General features: G+C 46.1%; 1 protein-coding gene across 1 annotated transcript in view; it reads right to left on the bottom strand.

Moving 5' to 3' along the window:
• Positions 1–14,832: 14,832 nt before the first annotated feature.
• Positions 14,833–26,946, bottom strand: part of BCAS1 (brain enriched myelin associated protein 1) — a 37,856-nt gene continuing 25,742 nt past the window's right edge. Inside the window, exons 11-14 of the mRNA XM_085558301.1 lie at positions 26,510–26,677; positions 23,412–23,477; positions 19,452–19,700; positions 14,833–16,079 (exon numbers count right to left, since the gene is read on the bottom strand). Of these exons, the coding sequence (XP_085414427.1) occupies positions 16,005–16,079; positions 19,452–19,700; positions 23,412–23,477; positions 26,510–26,677 (558 nt within the window). The 3' untranslated portion in view covers positions 14,833–16,004. The remainder of the gene's footprint in view (positions 16,080–19,451; positions 19,701–23,411; positions 23,478–26,509; positions 26,678–26,946) is intronic.

Below are 26,946 nucleotides of genomic sequence, written 5' to 3'. Positions count from 1 at the left end.
TTGTTGTGGCTGTCCTGGATCCCTGGCAGTGCCCAGGGCCAGGCTGGGCAGGGCTGGGATGGAATTCCCAGATTTGTTGTGGCTGTCCTGGATCCCTGGCAGTGCCCCAGGCCGGGCTGGACACTGGGACAGGGGAAGGGGTCCCTGCCATGGCAGAGGTGGGATGAGAAGATCTTCAAGGTCCCTCCCAACCCAACCCATTCCATGGTTCCACCCGGGTGCCTGAGTTCAGTGGCAAAACACCTGCAAGTGTACCTGGAGCTGCTTTCCATGGACTCCTCAAACTGCTTCTGCACAAGGATATTGCAAATGCAGGTGAGCCCAGGGGGAAGAAATGACAACGTCTGATTCAGCTCAGAAGGCTGAATGATTTCTTTATTATAACTATGCTATAACACATTAATATACTATTTAAAGGAGCTACTAAAACTATAAACCTACTTTTTCTAACTACCAAATCTAACTCGCAACTCGTGCCCCTCTCTGAGCTCAGCCCCAGGTGGGTTGGATTGGCCACCAGGCTCAAACAATCCTCACCAGAATCCAACCCAGCACTCACCCCAGGTAAACAATTCTCCAAACACATTCCACATGGGAAAAACAAGGAGCAGAAATAGAAATTGTTTTCTCTTTCCTCTCTCAGTGCTCCTCTATGAAAAATCCTGAGAGAGAGAAAGATGTACCCGTAACAGAGGGAGACAAAAGAAACTGGCCCATGGTACTGAAATGAAGGTGATAAACCAAATAAACCACTCAGCTGGAGTTTCAAAGGTGTAAACACCAAGAAGGAGGATTTGTGCATTGCTGTTCTCCAGCACACTGAGGAACAGCAGCTCCAGCAGGAGCCCTGAAGCAAACTGAAGGCAGGGAAAGTGCTCTTGGGTCGGTTCTCAGAAGCTGGGCTCTGTTTGCATCACAGATCAGATAATATGCAAGACCTGCAAATCTCTTATTTCTGTCATCAAACAGGAAACAGAAATAACAGACTGTGACTTGCGGCCGATCATGTGAGAAAAAACTGAACAATATGATGCTGCTCTTGGAGCATCTATGGAAAAATCACAGGGCAGAGCTTCTTTGCACCAATTCTCTGACAAATCACTGTGAATAAATAGCAGCCATTGTGAATAAATTGATTTGAATCAGGTGATTTTAAATTAAAATCAAATTCAAATTTAATTAATTTATTCATGATGGCTATAGCAAATTCTAAGTTCTTTATCTTGTCTTACTCCACAAAATACTATTTTTCCTCTAAACTACCCAGTGCCTAAGTTAAACTCATTTGAGTATTAAATTGCAAATTGAGACACACACTGAGTGAGATTTTAAGTGAAGAAGAACAAAGTTTTGAGCCACTTGCAGTTCAGATTTGGGTCACTTATTTTACTCAGCCCAGTCTGCTCATTCCAAGCCCAAACATGACTCTCACTGACATTAAAAATGTCACTTCCCTATTCCAATACTGTGAGGAAGTTTTGATGCTTGTTTGTTTTTTTTTTAATTTTTTTTGTTTTTTTGTTTGGTTGGTTTTGTGTATTTTATTTGTTTTTGTTTTTCTATTTTTATTTTTATTTTTTTAATTACCTTTTGAGCACACCAATCTCCAAACATCTCCCAGATGTGTGGAAGCAGAATCAGCAATTTCTCTTTCTGTAACTCCCTCTGACACAGAAAACACCAAAAGCTTCTGGCCCAGACAGGCAGGAGCTCACAATTATCAATCCCTGCACACAGCTGGGGAGAGGCCCCCAAATATTCCAGGTCAAGTTCCAGAATTGGGGTTTGTGCCTCGATTCTGTTGTCACCTGATAGGCTTTGAAGAAGGAAGTGCTGCTATTGCTTCACAGAATAAAATAATTCACAATATGGATTATTTGGTTCCCACAAACTGGGGCTGCACTTGGGAAATTCTCCTTCTTTTTCTCTCTGTGCCCCAGAGTTTCATCTGGAGCCTAAAAGAAGTGGCTTCTCAGAGCTCTTTCTAAGAACAGGCATTTTTAAAGCAAGAAAAAGCCCTGCTGCATGTGGGAAGTTGCATTTCTCATTTCTGCAGCCCCTCCCGAGCCGCCTTTGTTTTTACACCAACAAAAGCAGGGCTCTGGCTCTGGGGGTGCTGCATTTATTCCGTGTTTGGGCTCTGAGAGAGCATCAGCTGCTGGCTGGTCTTTATGAGGACCAAGGAAACACCATGGAGTTTGTCAGGCAGATGTGTCAGGGCTTTTTGGGGTGTTTTTCACTCCTGGCAGCCCTGCAAACCAACATTTTGTGCCAGTGTCCAACAGGCATTCGACTGGGCTTCTTATTTCAAGATTCCATTCACTGCAATGAGGTTTTGGTAAGAAAAGAACCACCTGGAAATTGCCATTTTCCCCTGTGCTACTCACTGTCCTGCTACCCACAGCTTTGATTCTGTCTCCTTTCATTATGAAGCTGTATCACCACTGAGGAGAAGCACCTAAACTGGATTTATTCTGCTCATCAATTCTGATAATAAATCAATACCACTCTGTGGAAGAGAAGCTGGAAGCAGCTTATCACCAAATCTAGAGCAGTTTCCCCATCCCCACTCAGCTGCCAGCTCAGAATTTGCTCTCAAACTTCTTTTTATGGCCCCCTCTGGCTCATCTGGCCAGAGCTCAGTGAATTTGGAGAAAAAGTGAGGAGGTTCTGCCAGCCTGGCTCCATCCCACGGTCCCCAGGCTGGGCAGGGGCTCCACAGCACCCATGGGTGGCACTGGGAGCCTGGATCCCACCCTCCCTGAGCACCCCAAAACTCCAGCCTGTGCCACCCTCCCTTTCCACGAGGCTGGCTGACTCCCAGCAATAGCAGGGACGATGTTCTCCTGACAGAAATGCAGCCCCAGCAGGTTATCCCACCTTTCCTAGGGCAGGCAAAGCCACACGACGTGGAATGCTCTTCACTAGGCCAACTGACAAATTATTTTTCTTTACATTTCCAGATTGCATTTCCATGAAAAAATGCAAATAAAAATCATTCTGGCTCTGGTAACGTGGCCTTTGTCCATCACATGATTTAAATTCATGGAGAGTCAGAAATTTAAACCAAATTATCCAGAGGTGAAAACACATCAGCTGTAAGCATAAGGACCTCAAATTAAATTTAGGGTTTTTTTCCTATATTTAGAGGTTTTATTTGAGTATCTGCCCCCTACAATAACTTCTCTTTTAGGTGAATTGTGATGAAAGGGTAAACTGCTAATTGCTTCAGCCAACAGCCCTGGACACCTGCTCTTATCACCAGAGAAATCCTGAGCAGTCCCTGCAGATTTCCTCTGACACAAAATTGGATCTGGATCCCCGACTCATCTCTGCCCGACCCAGAATGCTGCAGTGGAGAAGGAACATCCCTCACCTCTAAAGGGGCAGTCCCACACATTTTCCATGAATAAACTGAAATATTAATTAGTCAGCTTTAGAAGCATTTCACCATTTCAGTGTCTCAGGAAATCCCAGAGATGCTCCAAAGCACAGCCTCGAACTGCAGCCCTGACCTGTGGACTGGGCAAAGATCACTCCAGAAAGGAATTCCTTCTCCAGCTGATGGTGACTGTCGGACAGTAACAGCTCTGCTTTGTGCTGGGAGCACACAGCTGCTGAAGCAGAGTGTGCTTTTTGTGCTTTTGAACCCAGCTGGGACTGCACTGGGATAATGCTGGAAATGATTGCTCAGCTGCACCTTGGGGCAGGACTGGCAGGACTTTGCTCCAGTGCAGCCTGAGGGAGAAGAAAATCTCTTTTTAAAAGCTACTGGTTCCACATGAGTTATTCTGCTGAGGTTACAGACAACAGGGTAAGGATCCCAGTTATCCCAGTTACCCTCATTAATGACTCAAGGGTCCCAGTTATCCCAGTTACCCTCATTAATGACTCAAGGGTCCCAGTTTTCCCAGTTACCCTCATTAATGACTCAAGGACCTCAGTGTACCCCTCATTAATGACTCAAGGCTCCCAGTTAACCCAGTGTACCCCTCATTAATTACTCAGGGATCCCAGTGTACCCCACATTAATGACTCAAGGATTCCAGTGTACCCCACATCAATAATTTAAGGATCCCAGTTACCCCAGTGTACCCCACATAAATAACTCAAGGATCTCAGTGTACCCCACATAAATAACTCAAGGATCTCAGTGTACCCCACATTAATGACTCAAGGATCCCAGTTACCCCACTGTACACCACATTAACAACTCAGGGATCCCAATGTACCCTACATTAATGACTCAAGGATCCCAGTTAGCCCACTGTACACCACATTAACAACTCAGGGATCCCAATGTACCCCTCATTAATGACTCAAGGCTCCCCACATTTATAACCCAGCCGATGCTGGCAGCTGTGGCTGCACCCCTGCTTTACTCAGGCAGCTGATTGCACCAGAGCCTCGTTAATTATGGCCACCAGCAGGCAGTTCTGGGTCTCAGAGCAGTGCCCTGACTGCGGCCTGAGCTGAAAGCACACCCTGACTGTACAAGTGGCAATAAATACATGCATGGCTGTAAATCACATTAAATCACACGCAGTTGTCTTTGCTTCCCCCTGTGCCATTGTCAGCCATCAGCAGCGTTTCCATTCTGCACAAAGCCCCCTCCAGTGACTTCCAGGGGTTCCAGCTTTCCCGGGGGCTGGCAGTGCTGGAGGGAACCCTGCACTGAGACCTCAGAGTGCAGGCTGCTTCCTGAGAGGCTCTGCTGAGAACAAGCAGCAGTTTTTCTTCAAAGCCCTGTGGTGAGGCTCTCAGGTGAGCACGTTTCCTCTCCACCACGGGCTTTGTTCCTCTCCTCAGCAGCTTTGTTTTAATTTCATTCTGACTCTGAACGGGACAGTAAGAGAAGAACAATACCACATTCACAGCAGCACAAAAAGTGACTTCCGTGTTATGGCATGACCAAACCTCTCCTGACCTTTTTGTTTCTTCTGCATCTGAAAGACAAAGGGACAATGGAGCAGGGAATATGTCTTTTCATATACATCAAGCACTTAGTCTCATTTATCCTCTCTCTTTTTAATTTAAAGGCACTTCTGTGGTGCTTGCTTAGCATTCTCGCACTGTGCAGAGTTACATGTTTAGTTTTAGTTGCATTGTTTTTTCCTGCCCTAAGCACATCAGTTTTTGCAGGATCAGTCTCTCATTTCCCCTTTAGCATCACCCCTTTCCCAGCACTCCTTGGCTTTTGTTTGCCCCACATCAGCTTTTGACCAGTGGGATCCCAACAAAGGCACCGAATGAAACCCCAGAGAGGCCCCAGCAGTGCCAGGCAGGAGCTCCCTGGGCCAGGAACTGGGACTAAACCACTCAGGGGCATCTCTTTATGGACAGCAGGAAACCTGAGCAGAGATCACCAGACACAACCCCCAGCCCGAGCTGTAAATCCTGGAGAACATCAAACCACCCCAAAAGAGCAAACAGAGGAGGAGCAGCAAGGCTGGGGGTGCTGAGCTGCAGCTGGGAGCAGCCCTGGTTCTGCTGAGGCTGCAGAAGTTTATTTACCCAGCACTGTGCAGAAATTGCTCCGAAAACATCTCGGAGGAGCCGCTCGTGATCTGTGGGAGTCCAGAGCATCCCTCTGCTGTCCTGGGACCCTGGCAGGGGTCAGAACCCCCTGGACAGAGCCCCCAGAGACACTGGCTGTGATCTCTGTCCATGGAAAAGAGTTTTCAATCTTACAGCATGAATTACCAGCTCTGAGTGTTTGATATACATAAGAATTAAGTGTGGCACGAGTGCAAAAGTAAAATTTTAGGATTCTAGATGAGGGGTCCAAAGGGGACAAGATGGAGGAAATTGGGTGTGCCTTGTCCTTTTTCTCCTTCTTCATGCCCTCCATGTCTCACTGTGGTGTTGGCATTTTTCTGTTGGTTCAGGCTGGGGACACACTGTCCAACGTAGGTGACAGATATTGGCACGTTCTTGTAAATGCAGCCCAGGGAGTTTCTGGTATTTAATGTTTGTCACATCCCACTGAGGGCAGAGCCCCACACGCTGCCCTGCAGGACAGAGCTGGGCAGGGCAGCAGAACATGTGAGAGATCAACAGAATAAACAACCTGGAAACCAGCACAGACCAATTCTGGCTTCTGCTTTGGCAGGGGAGCTACAGACAGAGACTTTCTGCAATCTCAGAATCATCAATAGCTCCGATTCTGACAGTGATCCTCCCCCCAGGATGAGCAAAATCCTCTCCCAGAAGAGAGGAGCTGGAGCTGAGCACAGTGGGGAACCCTCAGTGCCACCCCAGCTCCTGCCCGGGCTCCATCCCGGATCCCAAACTGGGATCAGGCAGTTTGGGATTATGGCCTTGTCTGGGGCTTCTCAGGGGGGGAAAAAAGCCCAAAAAACCTGTAAGAATAGTTTTAGAGCCTGAACCATGCAAGAAATTAAATCCAAGTGCCCTCTGCTGGCATTGGAGAGAGAGATGGGGCTGAGGAGGGGAGAGAAGGAGGGCGCACAGAGGAGGGAAGTGATGTGAGGCAATGTTCAAAGGAACTGTGCCAGGAAAGGGGGAATGGCCGAAATTCGATCAGCCACAGGCCTGAGAGAGCCTGGGCTGCGGCTGTCAGGCTCGGGACATGAGAAAGAACATGAGAAAGAACATGAGAAAGAAAGAACATGAGAAAGAACATGCCTGTGGCAGGCACATTCTTCTCTCTCTCAGGATTTTTCATAGAGGAGCACAGAGAGAAAAAAAGAAAACAATTTCTATTTCTGCTCCTTGTTTTTCCTATGTGGAATGTGTTTGGACAATTGTATCCCTGGGGTGTTGCTTGGTTGGATTCTGGTGAGGATTGTTTGAGCTGGTGGCCAATCCAACCCACCTGGGGCTGGGCTCTCAACAGAAGTTCATGAGTTGTTAGTTAGATATAGTAATTAGAAAAAGCAGGTTTGTAGTTTTGGTATCTCCTTTAAATTGTATATTAATGTATTATAGCATAGTTATAATAAAGAAATCATTCAGCCTTCTGAAGTGAGTCAGACATCAGCATTTCTTCCCACTGGGCTCACCTGCATTTCCAATACATGCCAAAGAATATTTTTTTGTGTGAGAGCAGAACCAGGCAGGGTGAACAAACTGCTTCTGGTTCAGGGGCAGGGAAGGGAGATAAAACTATTTTTTAATGTCATTTCTATGTTAGGACAGAATATCACTCTATTTTTTTACATTTAAAAAAAAATACACATTTTCAGTTTCTCATAGGAAAAATCAGTGGTGGAGGCAAGGAAGAAGAAACATTTTTGATAATTTAGCACTTCATGTGGTTATTTTAAAGCTGAGCAGTGTAACAGTGACATTACCACATGAATCTGGTCCTGGAAGAAATGATATCATCCATGCTGATGGGAACCTAATCCCTGAGGTCCAGCAATGCTGGGGTGGTGAGGGTGTGCAGCACTGACGAAACACTTCATGGAAAATCAGTTTCAGGCAGACATTTCTGCACAGAACAACTCATTCCTGCCCTGTTAGACAAGCAGCAGCTCTGATTTTATTGCTGACATTGGGTTTGAATGAGGAAGTTGTGTGTCAAACAGGATTGGAGGGCACTGAGATTTTACTGAGCTCACTAATCCACAGGATGCTCTCAACCGCCTTCGTAAAACTTAAAACAAAGTTTACTATAGATTAACTGCAGCACCAACAGCAGGGCTATGGCAAGAAAAGAATAAAATAAATAAAAGAAGAAAAAATGAAATAAAACAAGAAAAAATAAAATAAAGCTGCTTCTGATGGTGGAAGTTTAATATGCAACAAGAAAAAAAATAAAGAAAAGGTAAAAAAAAAAGGAGAAGCCTGTCTTGCCTGAATGGCCACGGGGCAGTCAGGGCTGTGGCACCAAACCTGGCTGGTGCAGACACAGCTCAGGGAAATTAAAAATGCTGGGAAAAGGGAAATTAAACAATGGCTGGAGCTCTCTCATTGTGTGTTCTCTGCACCTCTGCCTTGAATGTAAAAAACCCCAAAGACATCCAAGAAGTGTAAACAAATGTAGGAAGAATAAAGCATTCTCCTCCTGGAGGGATCTGATTCGAAGTCAGCACTGCATTAACTTGCAAAAACTGATGGTTATTATTATTTTTTTTTTCTACAGACAGTTAACAGCAAAATCTAAATTCAGGCTAACAACTGGAATAAAAATGTCACTTTAAATATCTGAGATGGCTGTTGGTGATAACAGCTAGGCTGCTACATTAGTTTTAATTGCCTCGGATTGCAGATTGAGATTTTTCAGGAGTACTTTGTGTTCTCCTATTGGCAGGGCAGAGTTCAACTGCATGTGTTAGGGAGTCAGATATGAAGAAGTACTTAGATAAATGTGGTCGATATGTGGAGTCTACCAAATATTCCACAAAAACAGTGATTTGTCCCCAAACTTCCCAACTAACATAGTATTTTTCACCTTTTAAGAAGTACTTAGATAAATGTGGTCGATATGTGGAGTCTAACAAATTGAAAATAGACAATATTCCACAAAAACAGTGATTTGTCCCCAGACTTCCAAACTAACATCATGTTTTTCACCTTTTATAGGAACTAACACTACAATCTTATGAAGGGTCAGTCAGGAGTAAATTCAAGGTAAAGAAGAAGCTGAAAATGAGCTGACAGTGCCAATTTGGGGTGACCTCCACAACATGTCACTGCCAAAGAATCAGCATTTATAAAACCTTCAGTTCTTGGAGGAATTACATGCAGAACCCCCCAAATTTAAAGCCTGTATAATCAGTAGTTGCTTAGGAATTTCTTGGCAGCGCGTGCCCATCAGAACAAAGCTACATCTGTGAACAACAAGCCTGAGGAACACGTTCTGCAAACCCCGAAATTCTATTTCCAGCCTCCAATACAGACATTTACAAGCATTTCTGCCAGTAACCAGCAGTAATTTTAGTGCAATGTTTGTTTCCAAGCTCTTGAAAGCACCTACTCTGTGTAAAGGACTGGGAATAGCAACTACCATCTTTACCCTGTCTGCAGCAATTACATTTTTCCTCGCCTTGAAGCTCAAAAAATCCAGGCGCAGACTGGATGGAAAGTGAGGAAATTTTTCTGAATTCTTCCCCTTTCAGCATATGGCTTAGTTTCAATTTTTTTCCAAGCTAGAACAATGTGCTGTACAGGGGACAAGATGATGAATGCTTAATTTTGGGCTCGGTTAAAACAAACAACTTTCTCTAAAAGCAGATGCTTTGTTTCAAAGTGACATTTGGTAAAAGCCTCGGTGTCCACATTGTGTTACATCACTGCAGGTCAGCTCCGTGACTGACACACGGGACCAGGGGAAAAAAGGAGATTTCCCTTAACCCTCACCTTGCCACAGCCCCCGGGTGCTCTGAAGGCAGAATTCAGGTTCCTTTCACACCATTTCTTAATCTCCCTGCACTAATCAAGGCTGTTACAAACTTGAGAGATGCTGGTAATTTTATCTGTTGAGAATTAATAGAACAGAAACAATTTCCCACCAAGATTAACCCAGGAAAGAGTATTTCACAACTTCTTTCACCAAGAAAGCTTTTCTGATGCTGGAATTTGGGTTTCTTTTACACCATTTCTTAATCTCTTTGTACTAATCAAGGCAGTTACAAACTTAAGCGATGCTGAGAATTTTGTTTGTTGAGAATTAATAAAACAGAAAAAAATCCCCCACCAAGATGAACCCAAGAAAGAGTATTTCACAATTTCCTTCAGCAAGAAAGCTTTTCTGATGCTGATGCACCAAAATCCATCATTTTTTCACATCAAAACTCTCAATGCCAGCCCTGTTTGGGTCTCTCAGAGGCTTTAGTGTCACATCCCCTCCTTCCCAGCACATTTTACAGGGAAAGACAACTTTAAAAACTTGTTATTTCTGTGATAAATGTTTCCCTGTACTTCCAGGCTCCACTAAATTCACATTTTAGCATTGCTGTTCACCTTTAAATAGATATTTAAGGAGGTCAGAGTTATTTACGCTCTCAGGGTTTAATTAGGTGGCCAAGGCCACATTTTGGCTTCCAGTAAAAAGGTGGGAGAGCAGAGGGATGTGCTGGGCTGCAGGTGGGCAGCACTTCCCAAAGGGTGGGGCTGGGTGGGGATGGAGCCAAGGAACTGCACAGCACTGCCAGGGGAAGCACCCCACAAAATCCAGGGGGAAGCACCCCACAAAATCCAGGGGAATCAGCCCAAACCATGGAGGAACCATCCCACAAAATCCAAGGGAAACCACCCCACAAAATCCAGGGGAACCACCCCAAACCATGGGGGAACCACCCCACAAAATCCAGGGGAATCAGCCCAAAACATGGAGGAACCATCCCACAAAATCCAAGGGAAACCACCCCACAAAATCCAGGGGAACCACCCCACAAAATTCAGGGGGAATCACCCCACAAAATCCAAGGGAATCAGCCTAAACCATGGGGTACCACCTACAAACTCCAAGGGGAACCACCCCACAAAATCCAGGGGGAACCACCCCATAAAATTCAGGGGAATCAGCCCAAACCATGGAGGAACCATCCCACAAAATCCAAGGGGAACCACCCCACAAAATCCAGGGGGAACTACCCCACAAAATCCAAGGGAATCGGCCTAAACCATGGGGGAAACACCCCAGAACCATCCCACAAAATCCAAGGGAACCAGCCCAGGGGAACCACCCCCCAAACCACAGGGGAGCCACCCCCCAAGCTCCAGAGAAAGCTGGAGCCATAGAACCCCATCAAGCTCTGCTGTCTCCTTGGGCAGACACAAAAAGACTGAAAAGGCTCCAAGCCACCCCCGAGCTGCCTGGGCACAGCTTTAGCTGCCGTGCAAAGCCAGCCCTTCCTCCAGCAGCTCCTGGCAGCTCTGCCTCCCTGCCCCAGCCCTTCAGGGGATGAAACCTTCCATCACCTCCCAAATGAACCCAACTGGGCTGAGCCCTTAACCCCTCCCGGGCCCCGTGGCACCTGCAGACCCCCTCAGCAGATGGACGTGGGCAAAACCTCGTTTTTACTCAGCACTTTTACTGGGTGGAGGCAGCAAAGTGGGAGAAGAGAACCAAAAACTGAGTTTCAAGTGTAGCCACAATGGCAATAAAAGCCTTTGCATGGATTTAGTCTTGCTGGAGTGAAATTTGTGTGGCTGTGTCTCTGGTGGGGCTGCTCTGCTGGAAGCACCAAAATCCTTCTGGTGTGGCCCTGGGGTTCTTGGGGTAAAGAGAATTTTTTCTATAACATCTAAGATTGGTTCTGCTCCGTAGCTGGCGTTGGGAATGTTGATAGAGCATTTTGTGGCAATAAACAGGGAGTAATAAAGTTATCTAGCCCTGATTGCTGAATTTGATGAAGGGCTCCCGAACAGGGCATTTGATCATTATGTGCTTTTTCACTATCTAAATATATGAAGGTTTAAAAAAAATTAAAAATATTTTTAAAATAGAAAAAAGATTGCTTCAGCTGAATTTTACAAGCAAATTTTTCACAAGCAATTATTTTCTTTCACTCATGGCAGCCTAGCCAGGGCTCAAAAGCCGCAGAGAGAAAAGCTTCCTGTGATGATGGAGTCCCAACATTCTGGGCTACTTCAGTTTATTTGCCAAAGCAATAAAATTTCAGCCTATACCAGCTCAGAATCTATTTCTCCAATGGACTTGAAACTGCTGACAGCAAAAAAAAAGTGAAACCTCTGCAGCTTAATCCCCACTTCCCCTCTGTTTTCCAGACAACTCCAGTGAAGTGATCACAAACATCCCTGAAAGTGGCGCCCAAAGATGAGTCTGCAGAATTCTAATTGTGTTTTCGGTGTCATTGTGTTTTAAATGCCATCGTGTTGAGGCCTGTCCTGTGATCAGAATAAAGGACCTTGCTGCGTGCAGAGGCAGGTGAAGGGGCACTGCTGGATTCTGCATCACCTGGGCTGTGATAAAGGAGGAATTTGGAGTTTGTCCTTTCCGGTTTAAAGTTGAATCTCCGGTGCTTCCTGTGCACGAGGTTCTTTCCTCTGCCCTGCAGCAGGTGACAGATTTAAGAGGAAATGATGAAGTAAAAGCAAAGAGTGGTGATAAGAAGTTTATTCTTCTTCGAGGCTTTTGAGAGTTTGTTTCCAGAAAATGACACTTCTTGAAGGAATTTGTAAGCATCTTCAGCCTGCTCAGGGCTGCTGCAGAATTTCCTGTTTTTGTGTTTTCAGAGCTGCTGAGCTGCTGAAATTGCCAGTAAAGCCCAGGGTGTGCTATCCAGAAGAGGTGGAGTCTATAACAAATCCAGATTTCTCACTGATATTCTCAGAGATTGTGTGACTGGACAGAATTCCACCTCCAGTCCCACAGCCACAACCCCTCTGTGTTTATCTCCTGACACACCATCCTTCCATGCAGGAAACCATGGGGATTTCTGCTTTAGGAATGGCTTGAAAGCCAGCTGCAAACATTTACATCCCAAAAGGCGTCAGGTGTTCATAAAAAAACCTGATTTTGTTGTGGGTGCAGAGCTGTGAAACACAAACTGGAAGTCGGGGCCTGGCTCAGCGTGAGCAGACTCGGCTCCCAAAGTGGAGGATATTAAACTTCCAAGGGGGCAGATCCCGCTCACATTCCCTGCTCTGGGGCAGATGGGTCTGGCATGGCCAGCAGGGAGGGATTTGGTGCTTTCTAGGCACTCTCAGAGGAGTTTATGGCCCTGCAGCCCTCCTGGGAATGCACAGTGGGAGCTGAGCTCAGCTCCAGACACACAGAACCCCACTGGGAACCTGCAAATAAACCTCTGCGTGCTGTCAGACAGCATTTCTTGCACAAAAGCTTGCAATTTGGATCCATTCCCTTTTATATTTATCAGATGTGTAAAACCCTTCCAAAATGCCCCCATGAAACACTCCCTGAGACCCTTGATCAGCGTGATCTGCTCCAGTTGTGCTCCAAAGCATAAAAGCAGAGAATATTGTTGACAACGGGCTCCAAAGGCAATGTTTGGCCTTGGCTGCTCTTTTCCTTAGTCCTGCAGCCCTTTCCAAAGCTTTGATTTCCAAATGACTTGTTAAGCTTTCCTGGACATGAAAGCTGCACTTTAATATTCCTTATATCCATGTGGGATGCAGAAATTCCGCTGAGGTGGGCATGCTTCCCTAAGATTCCCTAAGACCTTTCTGAGCTAGGGATGCTTCCCTAAGACCTTTCTGAGCTGGGGATGCTTCCCTAGGTTTTCCTAAGACCTTTCTGAGCTGGGGATGCTTCCCTAAGACCTTTCTGAGCTGGGGATGCTTCCCTAAGATTCCCCAAGACCTTTCTTCCTCTCGGTGGCTGCTATGGGGAGCCTCAGTGGCTTCCTCAAAGCTGCTGGTGCTGCTGCTGGCAGGAGGAATCAAACAAAACCAGGCAGTTCCTGCGTGGAGCCCGTGCCAGCTCTCAGAGTGGTTTTATTTCATGTGCAATGAGAGCCCTGTGCCATGGAGGGCACCCACAGCCACTTGTGGTTCTTGTTTCTGTGCCAGGAGCGTTTCCTCACTCCTCAAATCAGCCCCTTTGCCAAGTGATGGGGTCAGGGCAGCAGCCCAAATCCCTGGGAGCAGAGAGTGCCCTCAGCACAGGCCTGCTCCCAAAGGGGAGAGCTCTTCTCCTCCAGAGAAAGCCTGCTCTAGCCAAAATATAAAAATAATTTATATCTACACAGTCTATAATATAGTAATATATATATATATATATATATATATTCTGTATTTTCAGCCTGGAAAAGAGAAACTTTTTTTCTCTTCCACTGCCTGAAGGAGCTGCAGGAAAAATGGAGAAAAAGGATTTCCAAGGGATGGAGAGGCTGGAAACAGGGAATGGAGGTTTGGGTGGGATACAGGGGAGGAATTCCTGGTTGTGAGGGTGGGGAGGGGCTGGGATGGAATTCCCGGAGCAGCTGGGGCTGCCCTGGATCCCTGGCAGTGCCCCAGGCCAGGCTGGACACTGGGGCTGGAGCCCCTGGGACAGTGGGAGGTGTCCCTGCCTTGGCACTGGGTGGGCTTTAATGCCCCTTCCCACCCAAACCCCTCTGTGATTCTGTGCTAATATAACTGATCACAATCATAATTTTTATTTGAAAATTACTGAAATACTCTTACTGAGGTAATCACAGCAGTGTGATCACATCATTTATTCCCCATGCTTTGATAAGAGCTCCTGTCTCACACCTGGCACTCCCACAGCCCTGTGTGACCACGGGGGTTGTCTCCCTGCCTGTGCTTTATTCAATTCAGTCTCGTGTCATGTAGATTTTATTTTATTGTTAAATTTTATTATTAATTAAAATATTAAATTTTGTTATTAATTTTATTTATTAAAGCTTAATTTTATTTCTTTCTTTCTGTGGAGCAAAACTGGGTAGGACAACCCCAATTCTTTCATGCTGGGGCTGCACAGGAGTCACTGGTCCTGCCCAGAAGGACAAGGAGGGGCTGTGGGTCAGGCTGGAAACCTGGGAGCAGTCCCCAGGGATGGAGAAATCCCTTTGTGTGGCATCAAAGTGCCAGTGGGGGGAGCAGAAAGAGCCTTTGTAACTAAAGAACCTCTGGTCTGTGCTCTGCACAGAACCAGCTGCAAGTTTTGGCTGGGCACCCCAAAGCTGCAGCCAAAACCCCACAGAACTGCAGGGGCTTTTCACCTCTGTCCTCTCTGCTTACTAGAAACACAGTTCTGCAGAATTTACAGAATTCTCCCTTGCTTTCCAGGTGTAATCTTCACTCAGATAAAGAGAGGATAACTATTCCCTCCACAGGCAAGGTTTGTCTGTGCTGATTTATAACTTAATGTCACATCAATCATCAGACCACGGGGGATGGAAATAACAAACTTGGTTTGAGAACTGAAGCAGCAACTGATTTTTTGTTTCAAAGGATAAGTATTAGTTTATTTAAAGATAAGGATGTCAAAATATACAGTATTGCATCATTAAGATCAGTGTGGATTAAAACGTCAGGTCCCTGGCTCCCTATACAGGCTAGGATGGAACGAGCAGAAATCTTAATTTTCTGTAAAATTTATTAACTACAGTTATTACAGGAGTCTTGTGAAGCAGAGAGCTGCCTGGGCAGCTTTGATTTTGGCTTTTATTAGGATTAATTACAAGTATGGATATAAACAAACATCGGGATGGACAACTAAAGTTTCCTACGACCTAAGGAACATTAATTGCGGGCTGGCAGGCACAGCCCGGCGTTAGGGGATGTGGCTGCCCTCTTGTGTCCTATTAGAACCTTAAATAGCTTTTAATTTGTTATCCCACCCGCCCGGCCAGGAGAGGAGCCGCCTCAATGGCGTCAAGCCTTTGCATTTTAGCGCTTTAATTTCCACTGATGAGCCGGGGGAGCAGGGCTGGGTCAGCAGGGGCTGGGTCGGGCTGAAGGCTCCGCTGCACTTCAGCTCTGCGGGAACCCCAGCAAAGCCACTGGGCTGCTGTTCGGCTGCAGCAGAACATTTCGCAGGGGATTTGTGCTTTCCTGGCTGCCCTCGAGCTCTCTCAAGTGAAGGATCCTCTGCCCGGGCCTCGCTGCCATCCTCTGCCACGTGCTTTGCTTTTCTGTGCCATTCATTGAATTCTGTAAATCACAATGGGCTGAAAAATCCTATATGAAACCGGTGGTAACCTTGTGCAGCTCTGGCAGATTCTCTGCTTTTCCTGCCATTTATTGAATTCTCTGCCACCCTCATACCTAACTTACCCTCCCCTTTACTCACTTCATCCACAGCACCTTACCTTTAACACATTTCATGGGGATCTTTAGAGCTGCTTTCTACAGGTGAGCAACAAACCCTGCCAGTGACTACCTGCAGTGATACCCCGGGGTTTGCTTCAGCCTCGGGGGTTTGTGGCAGCGTGGGGAGGAAAAGGAGTTATTCCTGCTGCCAGAAAGGAGTCATTTCTGCTTCCAGAAGGGAGTCATTCCTGCTGCCAGAAGGGAGTCATTCCTGCTGCCAGGAAGGAGTCATTTCTGCTGCCAGGAGCTCCCCGAGAGCTGCTGAGCCTCCCTTCAGCAGCCACGGCTGGGCACTACTTGGATTTCCCAGCAGGGAGGATGGACACGGGATCTGTCTGCACTTCAGCATCCGACATCCTTTTGGAGCCCTGTGGGACGAGAGAGACACCTTTAGGAACATTTCCAACTCTTTCGGAGTGGTCAAGTCTGGAATTGTGTCCTAGACTTTTGCTGCCAGGTATTTCTCACTGATTTAATCTCCCTGCTTCTCTTCATTTAATATGCACAAATATATGAGCACCATCTGCATCATGAGAACCACACGAAGTTGCTGCCTAAATGTGGGGGTTATCTCAATATAATTGTCTCAATTGGCATGGAAACAATTGTTTTCAGGAGCTGGGCTCACACAGCAGAGCCAGGCTGCTGTGTGTCTGTAGTACTGGAGTTTTGGCATAACTTTCCCTAACATTTCCCTGCCCTAAATGCTTCACTGCAGCCCTTCTAAGAGTCCTTCAAGCATGATGAATGGTGTATTCTAGCCAGCCCTGCTCTAGGTTAAAGGAACATTAAATACTTTTATGCATGACAGGTATTCGACAATGTTCGAGTGATAAAGGTTTTTTTTACACTGCAAACATAATTCTAGGTTTGGAACCACTCCAAGACACTAATCCAGCTTAGATGAAGGAAATGTATAGCTCTAACTATACCAACTACATTTTTCACTAACTGATAAAAACTTGGCTCTGGTTTAACGTGCTTGACCTAATTTTGCTGGCCTTGAAGCTGCCAAAACTTCAGCAAAACGGACCCACAAGCAGTGTTTGAGGTCACTGTTAGCACTGCGGGGTGTCAGTGCTGTTTGTAACCCAAATCATGCCTTGCTAAGCAGAAAATCCAGCAGGACAAAGCTAAAGGTGACTCTGTGCTTTCCCTAGGATAGGAACCAGGCAGAACAATGTGTGAATTGTCCTTCCCTGAGGCTTCTGTGTTACACACGGAGAGTGAAAGGTCTCGACTTATTCATCCCCTTCAGGGAAGTAAAACCAGCAAGGTTTTTGCACTGATAAGACTCCACCTCACTGATCTTTCTTTAATTTTTCACCTTGGAGGATCTAAGTATGAAAATGAGCAGCCAAAAACAACAATGGACTGAAAAATCCCATCTAAAACTGATGGTAACCTTGTGCAGCTCAGCTGCCTGCAGTGGCTTTGCTTCTGCTTCCCCTGATGTTGAGTTTGGAGGAAGCTCTAGAGCAGAATAAATGGGTTTGGCCACTTACAGGTAGCAGCGAATCCATCATTTATCCATCAGCCAATACTAAGTGAGCTCTTCGTTCCAAATTTACCCAGAAACCCTAAAAAACCTCCACATCAGGTAAGGATTTTCCATATCACAGGAGTAATGGGGTCTGCCAGCTCCAGCTCCTGTCTGAACATGATGAAGCGACTTCTAAACTGATTAGGGAATAAGATGATAAAATTTGCCTTTCTTCCTATAAAAGGGTGGAGGGAGGAGACAGGAGAGGAGGCTCCTGGGAGATAATTCCCATTTTTGCCTCATTTAGCACTCGCTTTGCTGCAGTCTCCTGCTGCACCCATTTTCAAGGTGCTTGCTGATTAAAGCAGGAAGATCAGCCTGGCTGATGATTCCTGTTGAACTGGAATTTCCAAGCCCTTCTTTCTCCTGAAAGAAAGAACTTTGTTCTGCCTTTTTTAATGGACAAATTCCAGCTCTGCCCTGGGATTCAGGAGCTCAGGTACCACCAGCTCATGGCTTTGTGGCAGCGAGGTTGGAACATTTGGGCAGAGCATTTTAAAGTGCACACACAGCAAAATAGTGGTGCTGGAGTACTTTTTCCACCAGATTTTGCTCAGGAGAAGCCTGGCTCAGTGCAGCACATCCTCTGATCAGAAAAAACCCAAATACTTTCCACGTGCTGAGCACTCCCAGCTCCTGACAACTGCACTATGAGTTATTCCAGCTCAGGAAACAATGTTATTAATCTTTTTTCCCCCCTTTTTCTTTCTAATCTAATCTTTCAAAGACTCCCTTAATACACTTGCTACAGTTTATAAATTAATCTCTTTTACCATAGGAACAACCTTATCTGTGCTCAAACCCCGCAGCTGGGCACTGATGCTGTTTGCTTGCGAGAATGGCTCCAGCTGTAGCCAAAATTTCAGCATTTGTAGCCCAAATTTTGGCATTTGTAATCCAGCAGCTGGGAGCAGAGGCTGGAGCTGCAGTGTTTAATCTGCACTCCTGCCCTGTGGCATCCTCCTGCTCTGTGCCATTCCCAGGGGACTCAGGATCCAGGAGAGGGTGGTGTTAAAATCCAGAACAGGAGTTGTTGGGTGGGCACAAGCTGGCTGAGCTGCTGATCCCCTCTCCAACATCTCCTGCTCCCATTTTATCAACTAAAAGCTGAATTTCTCTGCGGAGTTGCTCGCAGACAATCGAGCTGTTACCTTGGGATGGCAAGGCTGGCACTGGTTGGTGTCTGTGATCTAATTATTTTAGATCAATGATTGCAACTTCTGATCACCTAGGAGATGAGGAGATTATTTTTTAGATTGAAGAATGAGTTTCTTAGTTCCTGGTAACCTTGAGGATATTCTAAGAGAGGTAATAATAATAATAATAATAATAATAATCCATAATTCTATTTAATGAGAATTTTTCCCATATACGGACTTCATTGTTATGTGGTTTGCTGCCACGTTGAAGCACAATAAACTGACCAAACCAACTTCACTGTTGTCAAAAATGTCTCTTTTTTTAGAGTTAACAGGAAAGGGAAGCTGCAGGAGCACTCTCTGTAATTGCAGCAGAAGATAAGGCATTGCACAGCCAAACTGAGGCAGAGTGAAAAAATAAATCCTACAGAACTTCTCTGCTTCCTCTACACTGATTCTGTTTTATTCCTCAAACGGTCTTTTTCCCTCTCACAATCTCCTCCTGATCTAAAAGCTTTTCTTGCCTTTTCAATCTGAGCCACCTTTCCTGCCTCTCTTCTTTCATGAATTTTGAAGGTGTTTCTGCACTCCTTCAGATCTCCCTTCCTGGAAGAATTCTAAATGTGTGTCTCTTGTTAAACTCCACGAAGGAGTTTTGATTTTGATCCCCTCCCTTGATTTGGAACTTGCAGGGATTTTGTCTTGCAGGGATTTGCTTTGGCAGGGATGTCCCAGCTGCACCCCCACGGGGGCAGGCAGGTTCCCTTGGTAAACCAGCCCCACCTCCACTTTCCCTTAATTTTTTCTTTTTATTTTAATTCCCTGTAATTTGTAGGAACATCGAGCCATCGAGGCATGAACCCCAAACCCAGCACTGTGCCAACAATTCCTGGGTCAGCACCCAGGCCTGAATTTTCCTTCCTTTCCCAAAACCTTGCTGCTCCTTGGCCCGAGTTGAAGCTGAAGCACAAACCCCACATGGAGCAGAACCTGCGTGCCTAAACCAGCTGGAAAACAGCAAAAAAAATAATAAAAAAAAGGAAGAAAAATGAACGTACAAGGCCTTTAAAAAACCCTCCCAGGGACTGCCTCTTCTCTGTCTTCTTGTAGGAGGGCTCCTTGCTGTCGCCGCCGTTGTGGATGGAGTCGGGCTCAGGTGCTGGCTGCTCCCGGGGCTCTGGCTGCTCCTTGCCCTTCTGCTTGCCCAGCTCCAGCGTGGATTTCTTGTCTTTGGAGCCCTCTTTGCTCCTTGGGCCCCCAGGGTCGCTCTCGGGTGGGGCAAGAGGCTTCTCCGTGGCGTTCAGAGTCTGCAGCGGTTTCAGACAGGGTGTTTTTAGTGGGGAATGGAAGGAGTGCAGAAGGAGATCCATAAAAATGTTAGGGGAAAAAAAAAAATCATAATTGGAAAAATGAACGGGCACCTGGCAGGAGGAATCCTGCTGCCCCAGCGGGTTTGCATTTCCCCAGGTTGGGGTGAAGTCCTGCAGTGTTGGCTCAGGGAGCTGATGGAATTCCATGAGCAAAGGCTGCAGGATCAGAGCATCCCTGCCTGGAGCAGCTGCACTGGTGGGACTGCTGGAGTGGGCACAGAGTCACTGCCCACTGCAGCACCCCCAGAGTCTGCACCCCGAGCTCGGAAAGCACCCAAAAAGTGCGAGGAAAAGATCCGAGAGAGGACAAAAATCAAAACACAAAGCAAAGGATGAAAACAAATTCCCTGTGAATGAGCAACACTCCAGCCAAAAACTAACAACACAGGGTTTGCCTGTGGAAAGCCAGAATATGATAGAAAATTTCATGTACAAGGGCAAAAGAACAGACAGGAAATCTTCCAAAAAACCACAATCACAAAGCACCTGTCTAGAGTAAAGGGGAAGATTCTCGAACTCAGAGAAATTCAGGATATATTTGAATTTCACACAAGAAAAATCATACCTGGCAAGCAAAGGATCAGACAATGAAATTGTCACTGTTTGGAAAGTAGTAAATGAGGGTGTTTTTGCCAGGAAATCTGTCTGTAAATTGGATTTTCCTTTTTCTTATGAAAAAAAACCAAAACAACAAAACCCAAACCCATATGGCTTTATTTATTGCCATCAGTAAAAGAGCACAAATTTGCCATGTTGAAAAGCTGGAAATCTCACATCTGCTCTCAGACCATGGCTCAAGCTTAAGGCTGTGTATTATTCCAGCATTGGGAATTTTACCATTAGTTTTGAAATATTTGGTGTTTTTCTGAAGGCCTGGGGTTGTGTGCTCACACGCCAGGCTTAGCTTACATTCAAAACAAAAACATTTTTAGATATCATAATTTCAGAGAAAACCCTGAAAGCAGAAACTCTAGAGAAACAGAATGCAATACACCTCTTGTATTTAAAAATACAAAATGTTCAAGCCTGTCTAATTTTGGGGAAACAAGAAGGAGAGGGGACAACAATCCTCCTGCTTGCCTTTTTCACTCAATTCAGCTCCTTTCTACCATATCTTTGAAAAGTTCCATGTTTAAATCACAGAAACTATTTAATACAATCAAACTTGACCAGGGGACTCAACTCCTTCACTAAATATGAGGTTTTGGAGTGATTTATTTTTCCAGGGATTGATATATGTGGGCAAATATTTCCTCACACCTGGATTGCTCTACTCTTACACTTAAAAAATCCAGTCTTGTCTTAAAAGATCCAGCAGCTTGTCTTTGTGCAGGACAAGGTGAAGGAGGGGATTTATAAATTTTTCAAGCAGGTTCAGTGGGGTCAGGGGGGAGCAGAGCTGTGGTCTGGGCTGGGTCATCTCACCTGGGAAGTGACACTTTGCAGTGCCCAGGGGATGCAGGAGGATGGACACCAAGAACATTTCAGGCTCACTTAACTCTGGGAGCTCTGAGCTGCTGCCCCAGCAGCTCTTCCCAAATCCCTTCCCACTGGAATTGGCCCCAGCTCACCTCTGGAATGGCTCAGTTAATTCTGGGAGCTCTTCCCAAGTCCCTTCTCACTGGAATTGGCCCCAGCTCACCTCTGGAATGGCTCAGTTAATTCTGGGAGCTCTTCCCAAGTCCCTTCTCACTGGAATTGGTCCCAGCTCACCTCTGGAATGGCTCAGTTAATTCTGGGAGCTCTTCCCAAAACCTTTCTCACTGGAAATGGACTCAGCTTACCTTCGGAATGATTCCCTGGCGAAATTTTAAATGTTCACCTTTGCTGCAGTGACAAGCACAGCTCTGGGGCTGAGCCCAGACTCTGAGTTCAGAGGGGCCAGAGGAGCCTGGAACCCTCAGAAACACTCGGTGAAATCTGTGGCTTTGCTCTGTGGGTGTAAAATTAGAGTTTTTCCTCCCCACACGTGCCCAAGACGCTGCAGCCAAAGCAGAACCGTCCCCATGGCTGAGAGCAGGTGAGGCCTTTGATGTCAGGCAGACAAAACACTTTAAAAAAAATATTCATAATACATTTTTCCAGGCAAAAAATACCCAAGTCGAACCCTATCAGATAATCTCTTTGAGGTGTTTCATATTAACCTTGAAAGGCAGGAAATGGGCAGATTTGATATTGATGGGAGCAGCTCAGGAAATGCGGAGTGAGGCCAATGAATAATGAAAGATTTGGATGTTCCTTATTCCAAAGGGGAGCTGCTCCTGGCAGTTTGCTTTGCCTCCCTCAACATTAGCAGTGCCACTGAACTAAAAGAAGAAAAATGCACAGCATTTTTCCCGTTATCTTACAGGAGACCTTGGGCCAAAGCTGATTTTTATACCCAGGATTTCTGTGGTTTTGGAGCAATTTCTGGAGGGTGAAGAGTGGCAGGGATGAGGAGAAAAATCACAGCATTCCAGAGGCACTATGGCATAATTTAAGGAAATCCTTTCAAAGAAATCCCCAAAAAAGGAAAAAGTCAACAGCAGATCCATTTTTCCTTGGGCTCCTCTGAGGAATAAAATTGTTCTGCTTTACACCAGGGCAAGGAAGAGAAAGAGGAAGAGCAATAAACTGATTTACAAAAATGGAAGGAAGCTGGCTGCCCATTAAAATAATAAAATAGATCCAAGCTGAAACTTTTGGTGTCTTACTCAGATCACTTCACAAAGCTCTTCCATGAAATAAGGATTAAGTGTCACAAGACAAGGCCCTTCTATATTTAGGATGCTTTTAGAGACATAATTCATAAAAATTAACCTTGGTGTCATCAGACATTGTGAAAATAGGAAAAGAGAGATATAATTTTACAGCTATTTATAAAAGGAAATTCTGAAATGTCAGCTGTGAATGCAACTTCAGTTTTCCTCTTAAAGGAAACTCTCAATAGACAAAACCTTGTTTTAGTTCTCATTACTGAGGGGTGAATTCTTCTGGATATCTTTACTTGCAAGTGAGGGTTTCTCTCAAATTAATAGAATTTGTATTTCTAATGAAAATATGATTTTTCTGAAGCATTTTGAAAGCCATGAAGAATAGAATGCAAATACCACACCCAAAGGTTGGGTTTAGATTTTATGAACACAGAATGAAAGAAACAAAAACAGAACAAGAAACAAATATTTTCATGGCTTTTGTTACATTGCAGTGCACAGTTTTCATTCTCATTTTCGGTTCTCTTTTGTAGAGTTTCCACCTAAATGATCCTTTCCTCAGAAGACAAGTAAATCAACAAAGTAAAAATAATTCTGTGTGTTTTTAGTTCCACTGCCTGAGCCAAGGTTCTTGCAGAAAGTCAAAAAGCAGCAAGAGAGAGGAAGAAGACTGAACACAGACACACTGATCACTGATTATTTTAACAAAAGGAACACACCCAGAAAAAAGCTTATTTAAAAAAAAAAAAAAAAAAAGATGACTCTTTAAAATCTTGTTTAATATTATGGATAGATCAAAGAAACAGAAAAGTTATGAGTAAATACACGAAGCTCAGGGAGTGCAGCACTTTCAGTGATTTTACATTTCAAGAGGCAGAGCTGTGTGGAAGGAGGTGACAAGAACCCATCACCAGAGGATGAAGAAGTCCAGGCCAAAAACACAAAGTCCACTTACGTGGTGTCTGGGGCTGGGACCATCTCCCTCTCCTGAACGGGGGGTCCCTGCATCCCCCTTGGCTGGCTAAAACAACAAAGGGTCCTGTTTGAGAGCTGCATTTGGGATGAAAACTCCCAGGAATCAAGGCTGGAAAGCACTCTGGAAATACCCAATGTCCAGGGTGGGTTTTGCAGGTTCTGTTCTCTGGGATTGTCTCTTGCCAGTCAGGTTTCCCATCAAAGCCTGAGCAGGGATCATTTCAGCCACTAAACAAGAACCTGCTGCCAGAGTTTTCTAGGAAAGAGCTTTTCTTTGCTTTCCAGAGCCAAATCTGTCCTACAAGACCTAGTGGGACTTGCTCTCTATTTATCCACCCCACTAAGTGCATGTGTAGTGAATAATTAAAGCCCATCAGCTTCAGAGGGATGTTTCCATATTTTGTCATCAGCATCCATTTAATCCTGATTTTTGCTTTCCAGTTGATTCATGCAGTCCTTAAATCTCTAAATAATAATCCTCCTTGATTCCCATACTTCCCAGCCAGGACAATCCAAGCAGAGCCTGAGGCTGCAGCACTGGAAGGTCACTCAGAGCGAACCTTGGCTCTGAAATATCTTTTTAAGGTAAAAAACCCATTTCCACCTAGATTTAAAAGTGAGAAACCTATGTTTGACCAAACTGAGTAAATAATACAGTGAGAATTAGGTTAGGCTTAAGTTACAATTAGTACTACAAAAGGGACGACAGGAATAAACATTTGTGTTTAAAAACATGTTGGAGAGTTCAGTGTGTTCTCCTGGGTGCCACAGAATCCAGAGAGATCAGCAGCAAAGCATAAAATAAACTGCAGGATTTCAGGGCACCCAAATTTAAATGTCATTTTTCATTGCAGAAGTTCAATGAAAACAATGAAAGGATGTGACTTTTGTTCTAAATTTATCTCAGGCGGAGCTGTGGTTTGCTGCAGCTCTACATTTGTAACGTGAAGCACAACAGCACCAATGCCACAGATGGGGTTACTGCAACCCTGATTTTCCTACAAAACCACGGAAATCAATGCATGGCAGCAGCAGGAGAGAAAATTCAACCACTCCATGACAATTCATGGCTTTTGTGGGGAAATGCCTGTGCCTGGAAGGTGCCACTGCTGAGCCTGGCACGGGTTTGTGCTCAGGGAGCTTTATCTGTGCAGGGGAGGAAGCACAGTGTGGTCTGTGCTGGGGACAAACCCGCTCCAGAGTGCATCAAGATGGGCTGGGACAAGATCTGCTCTGCATTTCTGTTTTACCAAGTCCTCAAATTCCTTAAGAAAAAAACCAAACCTGCTCTAACAGCAATCAGCGTTACCTTTTCCCCTATAAACACCCCAAACCCAGATAAAAACAGCCCTGCTTTAGCCAACCTCTCTAACCCACCTCGTATTTTTATTGTTATTATTATTTTAACCAAAAAGAGTAAAGACCTTGAGGTCTAGACAAAGCTCCCTCTTGCTGCCAATGAGACGAGGATGAAACAATCCCAAGGATTTCTCTCCAGAGCCCTGCTGACCCCTTATCCTTGCCTCTGGTCACTTGGGCTTGCTGCTGGCCAAGGCTGCCCACAGAGTTTTCTGCAGCCAGCAGGGTGGGATGCTTTTAAATGGAGGAGGGTGGGGCAGCCAATACACTGCTACATTTTCATCTATAGCTGTGACAACATAAAAGAGTTACTCTCAATTCTAAATGCTGTTTATTGCCTAAATTTGCTTATGTGGGGAAGCAGGGCAGCGCAGGGAGTGCAGATGGTTTGGGAACAATTTTCCTCTGGGAAGCAGGATTAGATTCTGCTTTCTGCCTTTCCTCTTTCCCACCTGATGGATTTTCCCACTTTGCAGGAGTGACTGCCTCCTTTCCTTTCACATGCCAATTTACCTAATCTACATAAACTCCCCAAAAAAAGCCGTGCCACTAAAAATACAACTCCCCAAAGCCAGTGTAGGACAGGACACAGCACAGGAGGACTGCCAGTGCCGTGGCCAGCGGGAGATGGGTTTGGGGCTGGGGTTGGAGACGGGTCCCTCCAGGAGCATCCCACGGGGGGATGCGGTTTGTGAAGAGCAGCATCCTCGGTGTCGCGGCCCCTGGAGCTCCCTGGGCCACCTCGGCGGGGAAAGGGCCACCGGAGCCCTCGGGACATTCCGGGAGGAGCCGCGAGAGGGAGATGCAGGACGGGGAATGCGCGGGGGGATGCGGGGGAGAAGTCCCAGCCTTGCATCCCTGAGCACCGCCCACCGCTGAGCATCCGTCATCCCTGAGCATCCCTCAACACCCTTCATCCCTCAGCACTGTCCATCCCTGAGCATCCTTCATCCCTGAGCATCCCTGAGCATCCTTCATCCCTCAGCACTGTCCCATTCCTGAGCATCCTTCATCCCTGAGCATCCCTCAGCACCCTTCATCCCTCAGCACTGTCCATCCCTGAGCATCCTTCATCCCTGAGCATCCCTCATCCCTCAGCATTGTCCATCCCTGAGCATTGTCCATCCCTGAGCATCCTTCATCCCTGAGCATCCCTCAGCACCCCTCATCCCTCAGCACTGTCCATCCCTGAGCATCCTTCATCCCTGAGCATCCCTCATCCCTCAGCATTGTCCATCCCTGAGCATCCTTCATCCCTGAGCATCCCTGAGCATCCTTCATCCCTCAGCACTGTCCATCCCTGAGCATCCCTCATCCCTCAGCACCCTTCATCCCTCAGCATTGTCCATCCCTGAGCATCCTTCATCCCTGAGCATCCCTCAGCACCCCTCATCCCTCAGCATTGTCCATCCCTGAGCATCCTTCATCCCTGTCCATCCCTGAGCATCCTTCATCCCTCAGCACTGTCCATCCCTGAGCATCCTTCATCCCTCAGCACTGTCCATCCCTGAGCATCCTTCATCCCTCAGCACCCCTCATCCCTCAGCACCCCTCATCCCTCAGCACTGTCCATCCCTGAGCATCCTTCATCCCTCAGCACTGTCCCATTCCTGAGCATCTCTCATCCCTCAGCACCCCTGCACCCTCCCAGACAGAGGCAAAGTGTTTCCCAAGCCTCTCCCCGGATCCCTGAGCCCCGAAGGGAAAAGCTGCTCTTACCAGCTTGAAGAACTTCCTGAGGTTTGCCTTGGGCGTTCTGCTCTCGGCCGCTCGCGGCTTGGCCCCGGCGCTCTCCGCGCTCTCGCTCTCGTCCCTGGCCGGAGCCGCCGCCTCGGGAGCCGCCTCTGCCTTCTCCCTGCCCGCGGCCTCTGCTTCTTCCGAGCAGTTCTGCGGGGCCAAACACAGTGGCAGCAACCTCCTGACTCCAGCCCTGAGGAGCTGGGTCATTTCTTAAAATTTTACAATCAAACGGGGCATAAAAACATCCTCAGTCTCACTGTTCTCTTCATGTTGCTTTAGGAATTTGATTGATCCCAATTGAAAAGCGCAGAGAGCTGCAAAAAACACTGCCCAGTTAAATTAGGCTTAGTCAGCTATTCAGGGATTGAATTGTTTCAAAAATCTGGGATTTTTTTGCATGCTTCTTCAGGAAATTC

The sequence above is a fragment of the Lonchura striata genome, chromosome 20, assembly GCF_050655825.1.
Source record: "Lonchura striata isolate lonStrDom1 chromosome 20, ASM5065582v1, whole genome shotgun sequence".
NCBI classification, from domain to species: domain Eukaryota; kingdom Metazoa; phylum Chordata; class Aves; order Passeriformes; family Estrildidae; genus Lonchura; species Lonchura striata.
Note: the sequence above shows the minus strand (reverse complement) of the source record. Positions and strands in the feature narration are given on the sequence as shown.